The 15,418-nt window shown below is 53.9% G+C and overlaps 2 protein-coding genes across 4 annotated transcripts; both read left to right on the forward strand.

The window, feature by feature from the left end:
• Positions 1–9,793, forward strand: LOC122113812 (E3 ubiquitin-protein ligase TRIM50). The gene is made up of 6 exons (XM_042686925.1): positions 1–399; positions 3,078–3,173; positions 5,210–5,440; positions 5,526–5,548; positions 6,840–6,964; positions 9,072–9,793. The coding sequence occupies exons 1-6, from the start codon at positions 1–3 to the stop codon at positions 9,659–9,661; spliced, it is 1,464 nt and encodes a 487-aa protein (XP_042542859.1). The 3' UTR covers positions 9,662–9,793.
• A 1,357-nt stretch (positions 9,794–11,150) lies between these two features.
• On the forward strand, positions 11,151–15,338 carry Nsun5 (NOP2/Sun RNA methyltransferase 5). Of its 3 annotated transcripts, XM_042686500.1 has the most exons (10): positions 11,151–11,259; positions 11,449–11,571; positions 11,919–12,093; positions 12,170–12,278; positions 13,854–13,992; positions 14,084–14,199; positions 14,420–14,598; positions 14,693–14,900; positions 14,987–15,127; positions 15,196–15,338. In XM_042686500.1, exons 1-10 carry the CDS (start codon positions 11,167–11,169, stop codon positions 15,308–15,310), a joined length of 1,398 nt encoding a protein of 465 aa, XP_042542434.1. In that variant the 5' UTR covers positions 11,151–11,166; the 3' UTR covers positions 15,311–15,338. The 3 variants fall into 3 exon arrangements, with proteins under 3 accessions (XP_042542434.1, XP_042542436.1, XP_042542435.1); XM_042686502.1 differs by lacking the exon at positions 12,170–12,278 and having other exon boundaries at positions 13,940–13,992; XM_042686501.1 differs by lacking the exon at positions 11,449–11,571.
• Positions 15,339–15,418: the final 80 nt, after the last annotated feature.

Below are 15,418 nucleotides of genomic sequence, written 5' to 3' on the forward strand. Positions count from 1 at the left end.
ATGGCCTGGCAGGTGAGCCCGCCCGGGCTGCACGACCAGCTCCAGTGTCCCATCTGCCTGGAGGTCTTCAAAGAGCCCCTGGTGCTGCCGTGCGGCCACTCCTACTGCAAGGCGTGCCTGCTGTCCCTGTCCTGCCACCTGGCCTCGGAGCTGCGCTGCCCCGTGTGCCGCCGCGCGGTGGACGGCAGCAGCTCCCCGCCCAACGTGTCCCTGGCCCGGGTGATCGAAGCCCTGCGGCTGCCGGGGGACCCGGAGCCCACGGTCTGCGCGCACCACCGAAACCCCCTCAGCCTCTTCTGCGAGAAGGACCAGGAGCTCATCTGTGGGCTCTGCGGCCTGTTGGGCTCCCACCAGCACCACCCGGTCACCCCGGTCTCCACGGTCTACAGCCGCATGAAGGTGCCGGGCTAGGGTGGGGGGGCGGTTGGGGCCCTGGCACCGAGGGGCGGGAAAGCGGACTGGCGCAGGGGCGTGTGGTGGGCGGGACGGGGTTCCAGCTTTGGGGCCGCTGCTGCGTTCTCGGGCGCCACCACCTGGTACGCAGGGTTCCCACAACCAGGTCTCAATTTCCTTCCAGCTCTCTCTTGGAGCACGCATGTATGCATGCCCTTATTTATTCCTTATTCATTCACTCATTCATCGTTTTGAGCAGCCACTCGGGGGATTGCAGTGATGTGCACGTCTCTTGCATCCCCTTCTTCCACTGTTACTTTGAATCCCCTGGTTTGAGCAACCTGGTTTGTTTCCTGGCATGCAGGAGCTCAAGTAGAGGATTTGGTGTGTTTCTGTGGTGTGTATGCCAAAGCCGTGAATGCATTGGTTGAATCGACAAATTCCTGGCTCGATGGAGCACAGCTGGGAGCAGCAGATGGTCACTGGGGATGAATCATGGTAGCAGTCTTTAATTACTATGTTTGCAGCAGTCTTTGGTTACTATGTTGGGCTCTGGGAAGCAGCTTCATCTACACAATTCCACTTGCTTTATAGAAAAATTCTGTTGTGTTTTGCAAATGTGGAAACCCATTCTCTGAGAAGGGAAGGACTGACAGCCGGACACAAGGCTTTCCTGGGTGCTAGTCAAGCGTCTACCACTGAGCTTCAGGCTGTAGCCCAAGTAGCCTGTCATCTCTAGCCACAGATCAAGGAAGGGCAGGGAGGAGGATACTTGCATAGTGGTTATGAAAGTGAGGAATGGCAGAAATCAGGTGAGGGGGTGGTCGGTATAGGAGAGGCCGATCCTGTCATCTGCTGGCTGGCCACTCTAGACAACATTTCCCCCCTGGGAGACAAGTAGGGAATATGCACAGAACTGTCCCCACACTCTTCATATGTGCCAGGCCCAGTGTTGGTCTGCTTCACCAGTGGCACTGGCTGTGCCTGGGGAGGGCACCATATGGGCTCTAAGGAGAAGTAGCAGGGACCACTGTCAAGGTTCAGTGCTGGGAATGGAGAGATGGTTCAGAACATGGATCCTGTCCTGGCTCAGGTAGTCAGGGAAGGCTGCTAAGTTGAGAGCTGGCTGGATCCAAGGCTGCTTGGGATGGACACTGGGTTCTTTCTTTTTGGGGGGACACTGGGTTCAACCTAGGCTACTGTTTGCAGAATTAGAGCTCATTGTCGTAATTTTCTTGTTTTTTTCCCCAGTACTGGGAACTTAAGGCTTCTCACTCTTCCTTGGTTCTTTTCTCTCATGGCTAGTGCTCAACCAGTTGAGCCACGCCTCTAGTTCTAGCTTATTGCAGGTTAATTGGCAATAAAAGTCTCTTAGAGTTGTCTGCCCAGGCTGGCTTCAAACATTGATCCTGAGATCTCAGTTTCCTGAGTAGCTAAGATTATGAGTGTGAGCTACCAACATCTGATTTGAACCCAAATTTTAAAAAATATTATTATTATAAAGATGATATACCAAGAGGTTACAGTTGCATAAGTCAGGTAAAAAGTACATATCTTTTTGGACAGTGTAACCCTTTCTCTTTCCCCCTCCCCTAATTTTTCCCTTAATCCTCACCCACAAGGTATATAGTTCATTTTTCACATAGTGTCTAGTGAGTACCACCGTTGTATTTGTTCACCCTTTGTCCCTCCATTTCTGTGCTTCCTTTACCCCCCAAAGACAGATAAACACACAAGACAAAAAAAGGGAAAAAAAAAACAACAAAAAAGAAAAAAATCTCATTTTTATTTCCTGGAATTCATTTTGATAAATATTATTTTATATGGTCAGATGCATTGTGCTTTGGTGTTCCTCCCTAATGAGTATCCTTTCCAACCCAGCTTTTTTTTTAACTGTATTTTTTTTGTCTTTTCTTTTTTGGTACTGGGGATCGAACCCAGGACGTTGCACTTGCTAGGCAAGCGCTTTGCCACTGAGCTACATCCCAGCCCTCCAACCCAACTTTTTGATGGTTATTTATCTAGTTGGGCTGGCCTTGAACAGCAATCCTCCAGATCTCAGTCTTCTCAGTACCTAGAATTATACAGATAAGCTGCCAGCCCCGTGTTTGTAATGACTTGATTAAACACTTACTAATTTGGGACTTAGTGAAAAATCAAAAGCTCCCTGGTGGCATTCAGTACAAGAAGCATTGGCTTGGGGCTGGGAAGGTGGCTCAGTGGTAGAGTGCTTGCCTTGTATGCATGAGGCCCTGGGTTCTATTCCTCGGCACCACATAAACAGAAAAAAAGCTGGAAGTGGCACTGTGACTCAAGTGATAGTGCACTAGCCTTGAGCTGAAGAGCTGAGGGACAGTGTCCAGGCCCAGAGTCCAGGTCCCAGGACCGACAAAAAAAAGAAGACGAAGCTTTGACTTCCGGTTGCAGTCTGGACATGCAGATGTCAGGAGGTGATGTCTGTGGAGCTCTAGCCCTGCTTTGCATGTCCTGGAGAGGGGTAAAGATGTTAGGACCCTCATCCTGCCATTTCACACTGCCATCAGTGTGAAATATTCTTGAATCCTCATGGCCTGTTTAGGGGTCGCAGGCATCTGGTCCACTGCATGTGGCTGGTAGGACAGAGGCCCAGTGCAGTGTGGGTACAGAGGCTGAGGGCAGCTGCTCATGGGAGGGTGTTGACCCAGGAGGAGCTTGCGGCCTTCCTCTCTGACCTGAAGCAGGAGCAGAAGGAGGTGGATGAGCACATCGCCAGACTGGAGAACAACAGGACGCGCATTGTTGTGAGTGCCTGGGGCGTCCTGACCCTCTCTCTTTTCCTTTTCATTATTACCATTTTGTTCCCTTTTTTTTTTTGGTCAGTCGTGGGGCCTGAACTCTGGGCCTGGGTGCTGACTCTCATCTCTTCAGCTCAAGGCTAGCACTCTACCATGTGAGCCACAGTGCACTTCTGTTTTTTTTGGTGGTTAATTGAAGATAAGGATCTCATGGACTTTCCTGCCCAGGCTGGCTTTGAACTGCAACTCTCAGATCTCAGCCTCCAGAGTAGCTAGGATTACAGGCATGAGCACCACCGCCCAGCTTTTCTTTCCTTTTTGTGCCAGTTCTAGGCACTGTCACTGAGCTTCTTTTGCTCAATGCCAGCACTCTATCCATTGAGCCACAGCGCCACTTCCAGCTGTTCTGAGTAGTTTTTTGGAGAGATGAGTCCCGCAGACTTCCCTTCCTGAACTGACTTCAAACTATGATCCTCGGATCTCAGCCTCCTGAGTAGCTAGAATTACAGGCAAGAGCCACCAGTGCTGGGCTACTTTTCATTATTTTATATGTACAGTTTTTCAATGCTGAGAATGGAAACCAGGGCCTCATGTATGCTAGGTAAACACCCTACCACTAAGTCCTGCCCCAAGCCCAAACATGCTGAATTTTGATGGTGATTTCTTATCAAGGCAGTCCTGGTGCATGCTAAGCAAGGACTGTGCTCTACCACTGAGCCACCCTCCACCCCCCTCCGCCCCCCTCCACCCCAGCAAGCCAAGCTTTCTCTTGTCCTTCAGAGAAAACCATGCCTTAGACAAAGCCAAGTCTAAAGCGTTTCAGGGCAGGTGGAGAAAGGGCTATCCTCCCAGAGAATTCAGCCTGGTGGTCAGGACTGGCTCCACCCTAAGTCCTGGGTGTCCTTGGGGGACTGAGATAACCCAGGATTTGAGGTCCAGAGATAAACAGCCAACCTGAAACATGACAGACATGATTCTACCTCCCCACCCTGTCCCTCCTCCTTCCCCCCAGTGCCTCAAGTATCTGTGTGACCTTGTGAGGTCTGGGGCTTCCCAGTACAGTGAGCAGAGGCCTGGAGAGGACGCCCTCTAGGCTCCAGGACAGTGTACGCAGGGTTACCCAGGAAAGGTGACCTTTGACCTCTCTAATGGCTGCAGGAATTGGGTCCTGCTGGGAGTCCTGGACTCTCTCCCTCCTCCTAAACCCACTCTCCTACAGTCTTGCAGACATTTTTTTTTTTTTTCAGTTGGCCTCAGGGATACAAATGAAGTCATATGTCCCTATGTAGGAGTTAAAAGAGGCAAAAGCAGCTGGACATTGTTGCTCACACCTGTAATCCCAGCAACTCAGGAGGTTGAAACCTGAGGATCCTGGTTTGAAGCCAGCATGAACAGGAAAGTCCATCAGACTCTTACCCCCAACTGACTCAAAACAAAACGAACTGGAATTGGCTCAAGTGATAGAGCACTAGCTTGGAGTGAAAAACCCAAGTGAGAGCCTGAGGCTTTGAGTTTCAAACCACAGTACTGGTACACATTGAAAAAAAGAAAAAAAAAGAGGCAAAAGCAGGCAGGGATGTACTTCAGCATGCCCAACGATCTGGGTGCATTCTCAGCACTGGAAAAAAAGCGGGGGAGGGACGCAAAAGAAGGTCTAAAATGGGAGCTGGGAGACAAGTATGATGTCTTTCTTACATCTGCAATCCCAGCAACTGAGGAGGCAGAGATTAGGAGGATCACAGTTTGCAACTAACCCAAACAAAAAGTGAATCGAGACTCCTATCTCTGCAGACAAGCTGGACCTGGTAAAACGTGCTGGTGTGGAGGTATAAACAGGATCTCTTGGCTAAAAAGTGAAGCCCTAACATTTAGCTCAAGTATCAGAGCATATACATGAGGCCCTGAGTTCAAACCCCAGTACTACCAACAAGAGAAAGACGCACAGCCACAGCCCTTGTCATGAAGGCACTGGGCCGGGGAGGCTGACGGGGCCGGGCAAAGCTAGGCTGTGTCTGTGCCTTGACCTGCTCTCTGTTTCCTAGAACGAGTCGGATGTGTTCAGCTGGGTGATCCGTCGCGAGTTCCAGGAGCTGCACCGCCTGGTAGACGAGGAGAAGGCCCGCTGCCTGGAGGGCATCCAGGGCCACACTCGAGGCCTGCTGGCCTCCTTGGGCCTGCAGCTAGCCCAGGCCCAGGGCGCTCGCGAACGGCTGGCCCAAGCTGCACGTGTGCAGGAGCAGCTGGGAGGGGCGAGCCAGCTCGAGTTCATTCGAGTGAGTGCCAGGGGAGTGGGCGTGGCCTCGGGGGTGGGAACACCACCAGTCTTAGGTGTAGCTTTGATCCTTTCTTGTCTTCCAGAAATACCACCATTTGGCCTCCAGGTAACAACCTCCCATGGCTGCTGGGGACCGGCGGGGTGCGGGCTCCTCATCTCTGGCTCTACCTTGGGTTTAACCAGTGCCCCAGAGCAAGTCACCCAGGACAAGCAGTTGGGGCCGTGTCTCTACCCTCAGGGGTCTCGCAGAGCAGAGGGTAGAAACTAGCTCCATTGCCATGGGGACCCAGGACGACAGATGGTCCCTCATTGATGGAACCCCCACCACCACCCCGGTGTGAGTGATTAGAGGAGGACCGGTGGAGGCGGATGTACCAGGTGTGCCAGGCAGGCAGGTGGGCGGCAGTCCTGAGAGAGAGTGCCATGCATGCTGTGCAGACTGCGGTGCTGTGAGTCCAGTAATCTGGGGTGGGGGGTTGTATGGTCCACCACGAGGAAGGGCAGTTGTGGGGAAAGGCAGATCCTGGCCTATTTAGGGTCCTTAGCTTAGCTGGGGAGAGTAACTCCATGCTTAGTCCCCATAAACCCCATAGTTCTGAAAAAACAGGCTTAGCTTCAATGAATGTGAAGAGGGATGGATGAACATGGCGACACATGCCTGTAAACCCAGCTATGTAAGGGTGGAGGTAGGAGGATCGTAATCCAAGGTCCTCTCTGGACTAAAGTGTGAAGCCATATCTGAAACAAAAACTAAAGCAAGGGACTGGGAAGGTGGCTCAGTGGTAGAGGGCTTGCCTTTCATGCATGAGGCCCTGGGTTCGATTCCTCAGCACCACGTAAGCAGAAAAAGCCGGAAGTAATGCTGTGGCTCAAGTGGTAGAGCGCTAGCCTTGAGCTGCAGAGCTGAGGGACAGTACCCGGGCCCAGAGTTCTGGCTCTATGACTAGCCAAAAAACAAACAAACAAAAAAACCTAAAGCAAAAGAGCTGGAGTAGGGGCTCTAGTGGTAAAAGGCCTGCTGGTCAATACTGCTAAAAAAAAGGGGGGGGGGGAAATAGGGAAAATGGCAGAGAATCCACTTCAGCTGTGGCTTGACAGGGACTGGACTTCAATGTACCTAAGACCCAGCTGGAGGATGGCATGACACAGATTACCCGCCTTGCCCATTAATCAGTTTAGTAGATCTAGGGTGGGGGCCCAGGAATCTGCATTTGCAGTAAGATCCCAGGTGATATCATGAAGTTAATCTGAATACCACCACAATGGTGGGTGGCTTTGTAGGAGGGAAACAGGGCCAGGAGGGACATCCAGGCCATGCAGCTCAAGCCATGGGTGGCTTCCCTCAGTGGCTTCCCACTGAGGGAAGGTGCACTCTTCTCGATGTTCACTGCATGCAGAGCAGAACTCCAGCAGGCCAGGCCCTGGGAAGGCGCATTCAGCCCCATCTCCTTCAAGCCAGCCCTCCACCAGGCGGATATCAAGCTGACTGTGTGGAAAAGACTGTTCAGGAAAGTTCTGCCAGGTGAGCCCCACCCCCCTTCCTGAGGGCTGCAGCCAGGGCCAGCAGCTGTGGCACCAGAGGGCTTTTAGGTTCCAGAGAACATGGGGTCACAGTGAGCATGCGCAGCTCTGTTCAGCCTGTGATGAGGCGTGAAAAGAGGAGCTTTGAGCTACCATCTCCGCTGTGAGGAAGAAGCCCAGCTGGCTGGGCTGCAGTTTGCATACATGCACGAGTGTTATAGTTTCTTGCCCTCTGAAAAAGAGCCCAGACCTCTTTCATTTGTTCCTGTATTCTAGTATGCTGTTTGTCCATGAGGGTGGGCAGCTGGTGGCTTGATCTCATCTGCCAAGGCCAAAGCCAGATCAGAGTGAAGGGCAGGAGAGCCAGAGGGGCTTGAGCTGCGGGGGTGGGGGGGAGGGAGGAACTCCTTCCCACATCTTTGGAAACAACAAATTAGTCTTTAGTTAGCTAAAACACGGTGAGCAGGAATAACTTGTCCTCAGGCCTGCAGCTGAGGCCAGCAAACCAAATAGATGTCTGCCTGTAGGGCCACAAGTGTAGCTCAGTGGTCCAGTGAATGATTTCCTAGCACATAGGAGGTTCTGGATTCAATCCTCCACAGCAAAAAGAAAAACAAATTGCCTTTGTCAGGATTTCCTCAGGAAGCCTCCTACCAGGCAGTCTTCTAGTCATTCTATCAGCACCTCTACTTACAGAAGGTAGGCTGGCCTGCATCTCCTCTTTACTAGAGTCCCTCAGCTAATAGGGTGTTACATCCTTCAGGGGTGTCCATCCATCCATTTATCCACCTGTCCATCATCCAATCATCCATCATCCAATATCCAATCATCCATCTATCCATCATCCATCTGTGTGTGTGTGTGTGTGTGCGCGTGCGTGCGTGCGTGCGTGCGTGCGTGCGTGCGTGCGCTGGTCCTGGAGCTTGAACTCAGGGCCTGGGCACTGTCCCTAAGCTTTTTTTTTTTTTTGCCAGTCCTGGGCCTTGAACTCAGGGTTTAGGCATTATTCCTGAGCTTCTTTTGCTCAAGACTAGCACTGTACCACTTGAGCCACAGCACCACTTTGGCCTTTTCTGTTTATGTGGTACTGAGGAATTGAACCCAGTGCTTCATGCATGCTAGGCAAACACTCTAATACTATACTACTGCACATTCCCAGACCTTAGCTTTTTTATTCTTTTTGTTGTTGTTGTTGGTCATGGGGCTTGAACTCTGGGCCTGGGCACTGTCCCTCAGCTCTTCAGCTCAAGGCGAGCGCTCTACCGCTTGAGCCACAGCACCACTTCCGGTTTTCTAGTGGTTACTTGGAGATAAGAGTCTCATGGAGCCGGGCGCTGGTGGCTCACGCCTGTAATCCTAGCTACTCAGGAGGCTGAGATCTGAGGATCTCAGTTCAAAGCCAGCCCGGGCAGGAGAGACTGTGAGACTACTATCTCCAATAAAACCACCAGAAAACCGGAAGTGGCGCTGTAGCTCAAGTGGTAGAGCGCTCGCCTTGAGCTGAAGAGCTGAGGGACAGCTCCCAGGCCCAGAGTTCAAGCCCCACGACCGACCAAAAAAAAAAAAGAGTCTCATGGACATTCCTGCCCAGGCTGGCTTTGAACCCTGATCCTCAGATCTCAGCTTCCTGAGTAGCTAGGATTACAGGTGTGATCTGAGCTTTTTTATTCAAAACTAGCACCCTACCATTTGAGCCACAGCTCCACTTCTGGCTATGTGTGTGTGTGTGTGTGTGTGTGTGTGTGTGTGTGTGTGTGTGTGTGTGATTAATTGGAGATGAGTCTCATGGACTTTCCTGCTCAGGCTGGCTTTGAACTTCAATCTTAACATCTCAGCCTCCTAAGCATCTAGGATTATAGGTGTAAGCCACCAGCACCCAGCATCCATCATCCATCCACCTATCCATCCATCCATCAGCCATCCACCAGCCACCCATCCACCACTGGCAGACAGCCCTGTCTGCCCCTTCCAGACCCTAGGTCACACAGCTTGACTGGCATGCCTCCTCTGCTTGAGCACCTCAGGGCCCTCTGTCCCCCTCCTGGGGCAGGGTGGGGTCTGGTGTTTTCTGTGTGGCTTAATCACATGTGGGTCACTGCCCTTTCTAGCCCCGGAGTGTCTCAGGCTGGACCCTGCCACAGCCCACCCCCTGCTGGAGCTATCCAAGGGTGACACCGTGGTACAGTGTGGCCTCTTGGCCCAGCGGCGTGCCAGCCAGCCTGAGCGTTTCGACTACAATACGTGTGTCTTGGCCAGTCGGGGCTTCTCCTGCGGCCGCCACTACTGGGAGGTGGCGGTGGGCAGCAAGAGTGACTGGCGTCTGGGCATCATTAAGGGCACGGCCAGCCGCAAGGGCAAGCTGAGCAAGTCCCCAGAGCACGGTGTGTGGCTGATTGGCTTGAAGGAAGGCCGCGTGTACGAGGCCTTTGGCTGCCCCAGAGTGCCACTGCCTGTGGCAGGCCACCCACACCGCATCGGAGTCTACCTGCATTACGAGCAAGGTGAGCTCACCTTCTTCAACGCCGACCGCCCTGATGACCTGCGGCCACTCTACACCTTCCAGGCTGACTTCCAGGGCAAGCTCTACCCCATCCTGGACATGTGTTGGCATGAGAGGGGCAGTAACTCACTGCCCTTGGTGCTGCCCCCACCTACTGGGCCTGGCCACCTCCCTTCCCCACAGCCCACCAAGCTATAGGCTGCCTGGTGGTGCCAAGCACTGGGACTCCGGTACTGCTGGGACCTACGGTGTCATGTATGACAGAAGGAGCTCCTCCTCCACTGGCCACAGTTTCCTTGAGGCCTGGCCCTTCCGACTGCACCCTGTGCACTCCAGCTTCCAGCAGAGCCCAAAACTGTTCCCATCTGTCCTTCCTTATCACAGAGACTTCAACTCTGTAGGAAAATAAACTTGACATTGATTCTTTCTCTTTTGCTTAAATGACAGTTGCTATATGAATTTGCTATTTAATATTGTAGTGTTGGAGTCTGTGTGTGTGTGTGTGTGTGTGTGTGTGTACATGCGCACGCTGAGGGTGGAACCCAAGGCCTTGCACAGGCTAGGTAAACTGTTTACAGGAGCCACATCTCCAGCCCTGTACTTAAGTATTTTTTAGTTCTTTGGTGGTATTGCAGTTTGAACTTAAGGCTCCACTACTTGAGCTACATCCCCTTTTTCCTTTTGGCTTTTGTTTGAAGTGTCTTGTGCTTTTGCCTAGTTGGCCTCAGGCTTCAATCCTCTACCTTGACTTTCCATCTAGCTGGGATTACAGATGTGCACCTCCACACCTGGCCCCCGTGCTTGGTTTTTTTGTTTTTTGTTTTTGTTTTTTTGGGGGTCTGGTCATGGGGCCTGAACTCTGGGCCTGGGCGCTGTACCTCAGCTCTTCAGCTCAAGGCTAGTGCTCTACCACTTGAGCCACAGCGCCACTTCCGGCTTTTTTTTTTTTCTGCTTATGTGGTGCTGAGGAATCGAACCCAGGGCCTCTGGCATGCAAGGCAAGCGCTCTACCACTGAGCCACCTTCCCAGCCCCAATGCTTAAGCAGCTCTGGTCTGTGATGGAATCCGATCTCTCTCACCCGGTCACCCCCATCATGGCACCCCCACTGGAGTTCTCGGATTCCTCCAGGTAAGCTGGACCTGAGGACCAAGTGCTACTTCTAATTGAGCAGAACCGGGCACGGGACCCCTAACCTGTCTGTCACTGGTGTCTGCACCAAAGGCCACACCATCTTTCTCAGCAGAGGGTGACATGTTTTCTTTTTGGTGAGTACATGGGTTTGCAAGAGGGTGCGCTACCTCCCGAGCCACGCTCCCGTCCTTTGCGCTTTATTTTTCTAACCCTGCTATTCACGCCCGGCTTGTGGCTGGGATGGCAGGAGTGCTGGTGGCGATGGGATCTAATTTCCTCGCCGGGGCAGGCCATGAACGTGATCTTCCCTCACCTCCCGAGCAGCGAGGACTGCAGTGAGGAGCCGCCGCGCCAGGACGTGTGCTGTTTAACTGGGGGGGGGGGGGGGGGCGGGGAATGGCTCACGGGGCAGCCGCGCTGGACTCGAACCCGCGGACCGGAGCCGATTTTGTTGTATAAGCTAGTTGGCTGACGGGGGCCGGGTCCCGACGTAACGCGCGCCCTCTGACCCCGGAAGTGCGGGAGGGCGCAAAGCCGGTTTCGCGACAGAGCCGTAAAGACGCACGGAGCATGGCGCTGTACGCGGCGGCCGCCTCTGTGCTGGCGGGCGTGGAGGAGCGCCGGGGCTCTGTCCGGGCGCTGGTGTACTCCAGCGGCTTCCAGGTAGCGGGCGGAGGATCGGGGCTGGCGAGGGTCCCGGAGGGCGCGGAGGGCGCAGGCGGGGAGCGGGGGGGTCTCGGGCGGGGGATCTCGGAGGTCCCGGGCGGGTCTCGGGGTCCCGGGGGCGACGGCGCGACGGTGCCATGCTGGGGGCCCGGCGCCCACGTCGCGCGTCTCCCCTTGGCCTCGCAGAATGTGAAGCCGCTGTACGCGCTGGTGTGCGAGACGCAGCGCTTCGCTGCTGTGCTGGACGCCGTGATCGCCCGCGCGGGCCTGCTCCGCGCCGAGAAGAAGCTGCGGCCGCACCTGGCCAAGGTGAGCGGGGAGCGGGCCTCACCTGTAGCCGATGGCGGTCTGGTCTGTCTGGTTCGTGCCCCCAGATCCGATTCTCCGTATTGGCTTTTTTGCGGGTGTGTGTGGGGGCATGGGGGGAAGGGCTTGAACTCAGCGCTGAGCCTTTTTTCTTTTTGCTCGAGGCTAGCTAGTCTACCTCTTGAGCCACAGCTCCACTTCTGGTTTTTTGGTGGTTGGAGAAAAGAGCCTCACACGGACTTGGGCTACGAACCGCGATGCTCAGATCTCAGCCTCCTAATTAGCTGGGATTACAGGCAAGAACCACCGTTCGCCGGTTCTTTATTGAGCCCAAGTCGTTAATGCTTCAGGTGTTGGTGTACGAGTTGCTGCTGGGGAAGGGCTTCCGAGGCGGTGGGGGCCGATGGAAGGCCCTGATGGACCGGCACCAGGCTAGGCTCAAGGCTGAATTAGCCCGGCTCAAGGTTCAGCGGCATGTGAGCCGCAATGAGGACCTTTTGGAAGCAGAGTCCAAGCCTGGCTTAGGTGAGTCGAGGGAATTGGGGGGTTGGCAATGCCCATCATCTAGGACCCGTGCCCCCTAAATGCTGTTGCTCCTTAGCTCCCAAGGTGCCACGGTACGTGCGGGTGAACACACTCAAGACCTGCACTGATGATGCAGTAGATTATTTCAAGAGAAAAGGTTTCTCCTACCAGGGCCGGGCTTCCAGGTGAGAGCTCAGCATCCTGCCTGCTTTTGCTTGGCTTGGGAGATGTCCAGGGCACTGGTGAGTAGGGATCCCTGGGTCACACTGGCTGACAGATCGCTTTCTGGGTTTTCTTCCTGCATTTCTGGCACTCTCACATCTTTCCCCACCTTTTTTTTTTTTTTTTTTTGGTCAGTCATGAGGCCTGAACTCTGGGCCTGGGCACTGTCCCTGAGCTCTTCAGCTCAAGGCTAGCGCTCTACCACTTGAGCCACAGGGCCACTTCTGGCTTTTTCTGCTTATGTGGTGCCTGAGGAATCGAACCCAGGGCCTCATGCATGCAAGGCAAGCACTCTACCACTGAGCCACCTTCCCAGCCCTCCCCACCTCTTTAAAAGGCACCACGCACCTGGGACTTGTTCCACCTTGCTTTTTGTCTTGTTGAGATAGAGGATCTCACTAGCTCCGGCTGGACACAAACTCACCATGAGGCCCATTGCTTGGAACTTGGCAATCCTCCTGTCAGCCTTTGAGTGCTGGAACTACATGGTTCCTGATTTTTGTTTTTGTGCTATCCTAGAACTTGTACTAAGGGCCTGAGTGCCATCCCTGTGCTGCTTTTGCTGAAGGCTAATGCTCTACCTCTTGAGCCACAGTGCCACTTCTGGCTTTTTCTGAGATTGAGATAAGCATCTCCTGGAGTTGCCTGCCCAGGCTGGCTTTGAACTGCAGTGCTCAGATCTCAGCCTTCTGAGTAGCTAGGATTAACACCTTTCAGCCACTGGCATCTCTGGCTGATTTGTCTTGACAAATTCTGGGAAGTTGCTTCTGCAGCTGCATCCTTCCCTTGCCTCTGTCTTAGCATAAATGTTACTCTGACTGTGGAATGTTGCTTGGAGAGCAAATGGAAGTCAAGATCAGCTCTTATATGGATCTGGATGTCAGCCTCTCTGTGGTTCATGTTGCTTGAGTGGACAGTGCTCCTTGCAGCTGTAATCTGAGTGTTTTATGTTTTCTCTCTCCACCTCCAACACCCTCCCCCCCCATACTCTGGAAGCTCAGTTCTTCCAGAAAGCATTAATAGTGATGGCTTAGACTTACCAAGTGTTTTGAGTATTAACTTGTTTCATCTTCATATCTGCCATTATATAGAGGTGAACACCAAGGCCCAGAGTTAAGTCCCTTGCTTGCACTCTTGGTAAATAGTGGAGGTAGGATTTGATGCTCAATTGTACAACTTAAAACCCAGCCTTTACTGATTTGGGTTTGGCTGTCCCCCTCCCCCCTTTTTTCACCGATGCCAGGCTACAAACTCAGGAGCTTCACTCACTTAGCTTGCTTACATGTGAATATGTGGTAGTCTACCTCTTGAGCCATGCCTTTAGCTGGACTTTTTGGTAGTCATTTGGAGATGGAGTCTTGAGAGCTTCTCTGCCTGGGCTGCCTGTGACCTGCTGGACCTCAGACCCGAGCCTGTGCATGCTAGGCAAGAGTGTTTCTACACTACATCCTTTGTTATGGCTCTTGCAAATACTCGTTGGATCCATTATGGGATCCATCAGCACCGAGATCAGAAATGTTGACAGTTCTTTCCCACAGCCTGGAGGACTTAAGGGCCCTTGAGGGAAAGCACTTTCTTCTGGATCCTTTGTTGCCTGAGCTGCTTGTGTTTCCCGCCCAGACAGACTTACATGATCACCCGCTGTACCTTGCTGGACACCTCCTCCTGCAGGATAAGGTCAGGGGTCCCTAGAGGGAATGGGAGAGAGGGGGGAGCTGCTGGGTGGGCAGGCTCACTCTGTTCAAGAACATGGTGCTCTGTCTCCCAGGCCAGCTGCCTCCCAGCCATGCTGCTGGCTCCACCTCCAGGCTCTCAAGTCATGGATGCCTGTGCTGCCCCTGGCAACAAGACAAGTCACTTAGCAGCTCTCCTGAAAAACCAGGGGTGAGCTGGGGTCAAGACGCAGAGCAGGGGTGGGCCTGGGCCTGGAAGTTGCAGGAAGAGATAGAATTCTTCAAGGGAGGTACTCAGGGGTCCTTAGATCTCCAGGTCAGTGTGTGTGTGACATGGGTCCCGAGAGGCCACCTGAATGCTCTTTCTGTGACTTGATGACACCGATGGTGGGGTCAGAACTGCAACTGCACCCAAACCTCCTCTTCCCTAGGAAGATCTTCGCCTTTGATCTGGATGCCAAGCGCCTAGCAACCATGGCTACGCTGCTGGCTCGGGCTGGAGTCTCCTGTTGTGAGTTAGCAGAGGGTGACTTCCTGGCGGTGTCCCCTTCTGACCCACGGTATGCACAGGTCCAGTACATCTTGCTGGACCCTTCCTGCAGTGGCTCAGGTGAGGGTTGACGGCCAAGGCTGCTGGCCTGCCTCTGTGGGAAAGTCCAAGGGCCACTACAGCCTGAAGGCTTCATTGAGGATTCTCCTGGTAGGGATGTTGAGCCGGCAGCTAGAGGACCCAGCGGTGGCACCCAGCGAAGAGCGCCTGCGCGCCCTAGCGGGCTTCCAGCTGCGCGCCCTGCGCCACGCACTAAAGTTCCCTGCCTTGCAGCGCCTCGTCTATTCTACCTGCTCCCTCTGCCAAGAGGAGAATGAAGATGTAGTCCAAGAAGCCCTGCAGGAGAGCTCAGGGGCCTTCAGGTGATGGTTCCCCCCACCCTCCTGGGCCATGGGGGTCCCACTGTCCTGGTGCCCCCTTCCTAGGTCTGAGCTGGCTTTCCTTGCAGGCTGGCACCCACCCTACCCTCCTGGCCCCACCGAGGCCTCAATACGTTTCCAGGGGCTGAGCACTGCCTCCGGGCTTCCCCAGAGACCACACTTACTGGTGGCTTCTTCGTTGCCGTCATTGAACGGGCAGAGGTGGCAAGGTGAGGGGTCTGGGGACTGCCTGGAGGGGCTGGTTGCTTGGGCATGCCTGACCTGGTGGTTCTTTTAGCTCAGCTCCACGGGATGAAGCACTGGCACAACTCACTCCTAGCTCAGCTGCAAGAAGGAAGAAGCGGCGGAAAGCAGCCTCCGGCCCTGGCCTCAATCTACTGCCATGCTCATAGAGGTGTGGGGCAATGCCTCTCTATGGCCAGGCCTCCCTGTGGCACTGGGGGCTCCAAGTCCCACCCCAGTGGCTGCACAGTGTCTGTCCCAGGAGTCATGCTTCTGGC

The sequence above is a fragment of the Dipodomys spectabilis genome, unplaced genomic scaffold, assembly GCF_019054845.1.
Source record: "Dipodomys spectabilis isolate Male_0828 unplaced genomic scaffold, ASM1905484v1 ptg000098l, whole genome shotgun sequence".
Lineage (NCBI taxonomy): Eukaryota > Metazoa > Chordata > Mammalia > Rodentia > Heteromyidae > Dipodomys > Dipodomys spectabilis.

Excerpts from the sequence above, each read along its gene's own strand:
- LOC122113812 (XM_042686925.1), top strand. The coding sequence starts at position 1 with ATGGCCTGGCAGGTGAGCCCGCCCGGGCTGCACGACCAGCTCCAGTGT. Across the intron at positions 400-3,077 it reads CGGTCTACAGCCGCATGAAG|GAGGAGCTTGCGGCCTTCCT; the intron begins GTGCCGGGCTAG and ends GTGTTGACCCAG. Across the intron at positions 3,174-5,209 it reads ACAACAGGACGCGCATTGTT|AACGAGTCGGATGTGTTCAG; the intron begins GTGAGTGCCTGG and ends TCTGTTTCCTAG.
- Nsun5 (XM_042686500.1), top strand. The coding sequence starts at position 11,167 with ATGGCGCTGTACGCGGCGGCCGCCTCTGTGCTGGCGGGCGTGGAGGAG. Across the intron at positions 11,260-11,448 it reads TGTACTCCAGCGGCTTCCAG|AATGTGAAGCCGCTGTACGC; the intron begins GTAGCGGGCGGA and ends TTGGCCTCGCAG. Across the intron at positions 11,572-11,918 it reads TGCGGCCGCACCTGGCCAAG|GTGTTGGTGTACGAGTTGCT; the intron begins GTGAGCGGGGAG and ends TTAATGCTTCAG.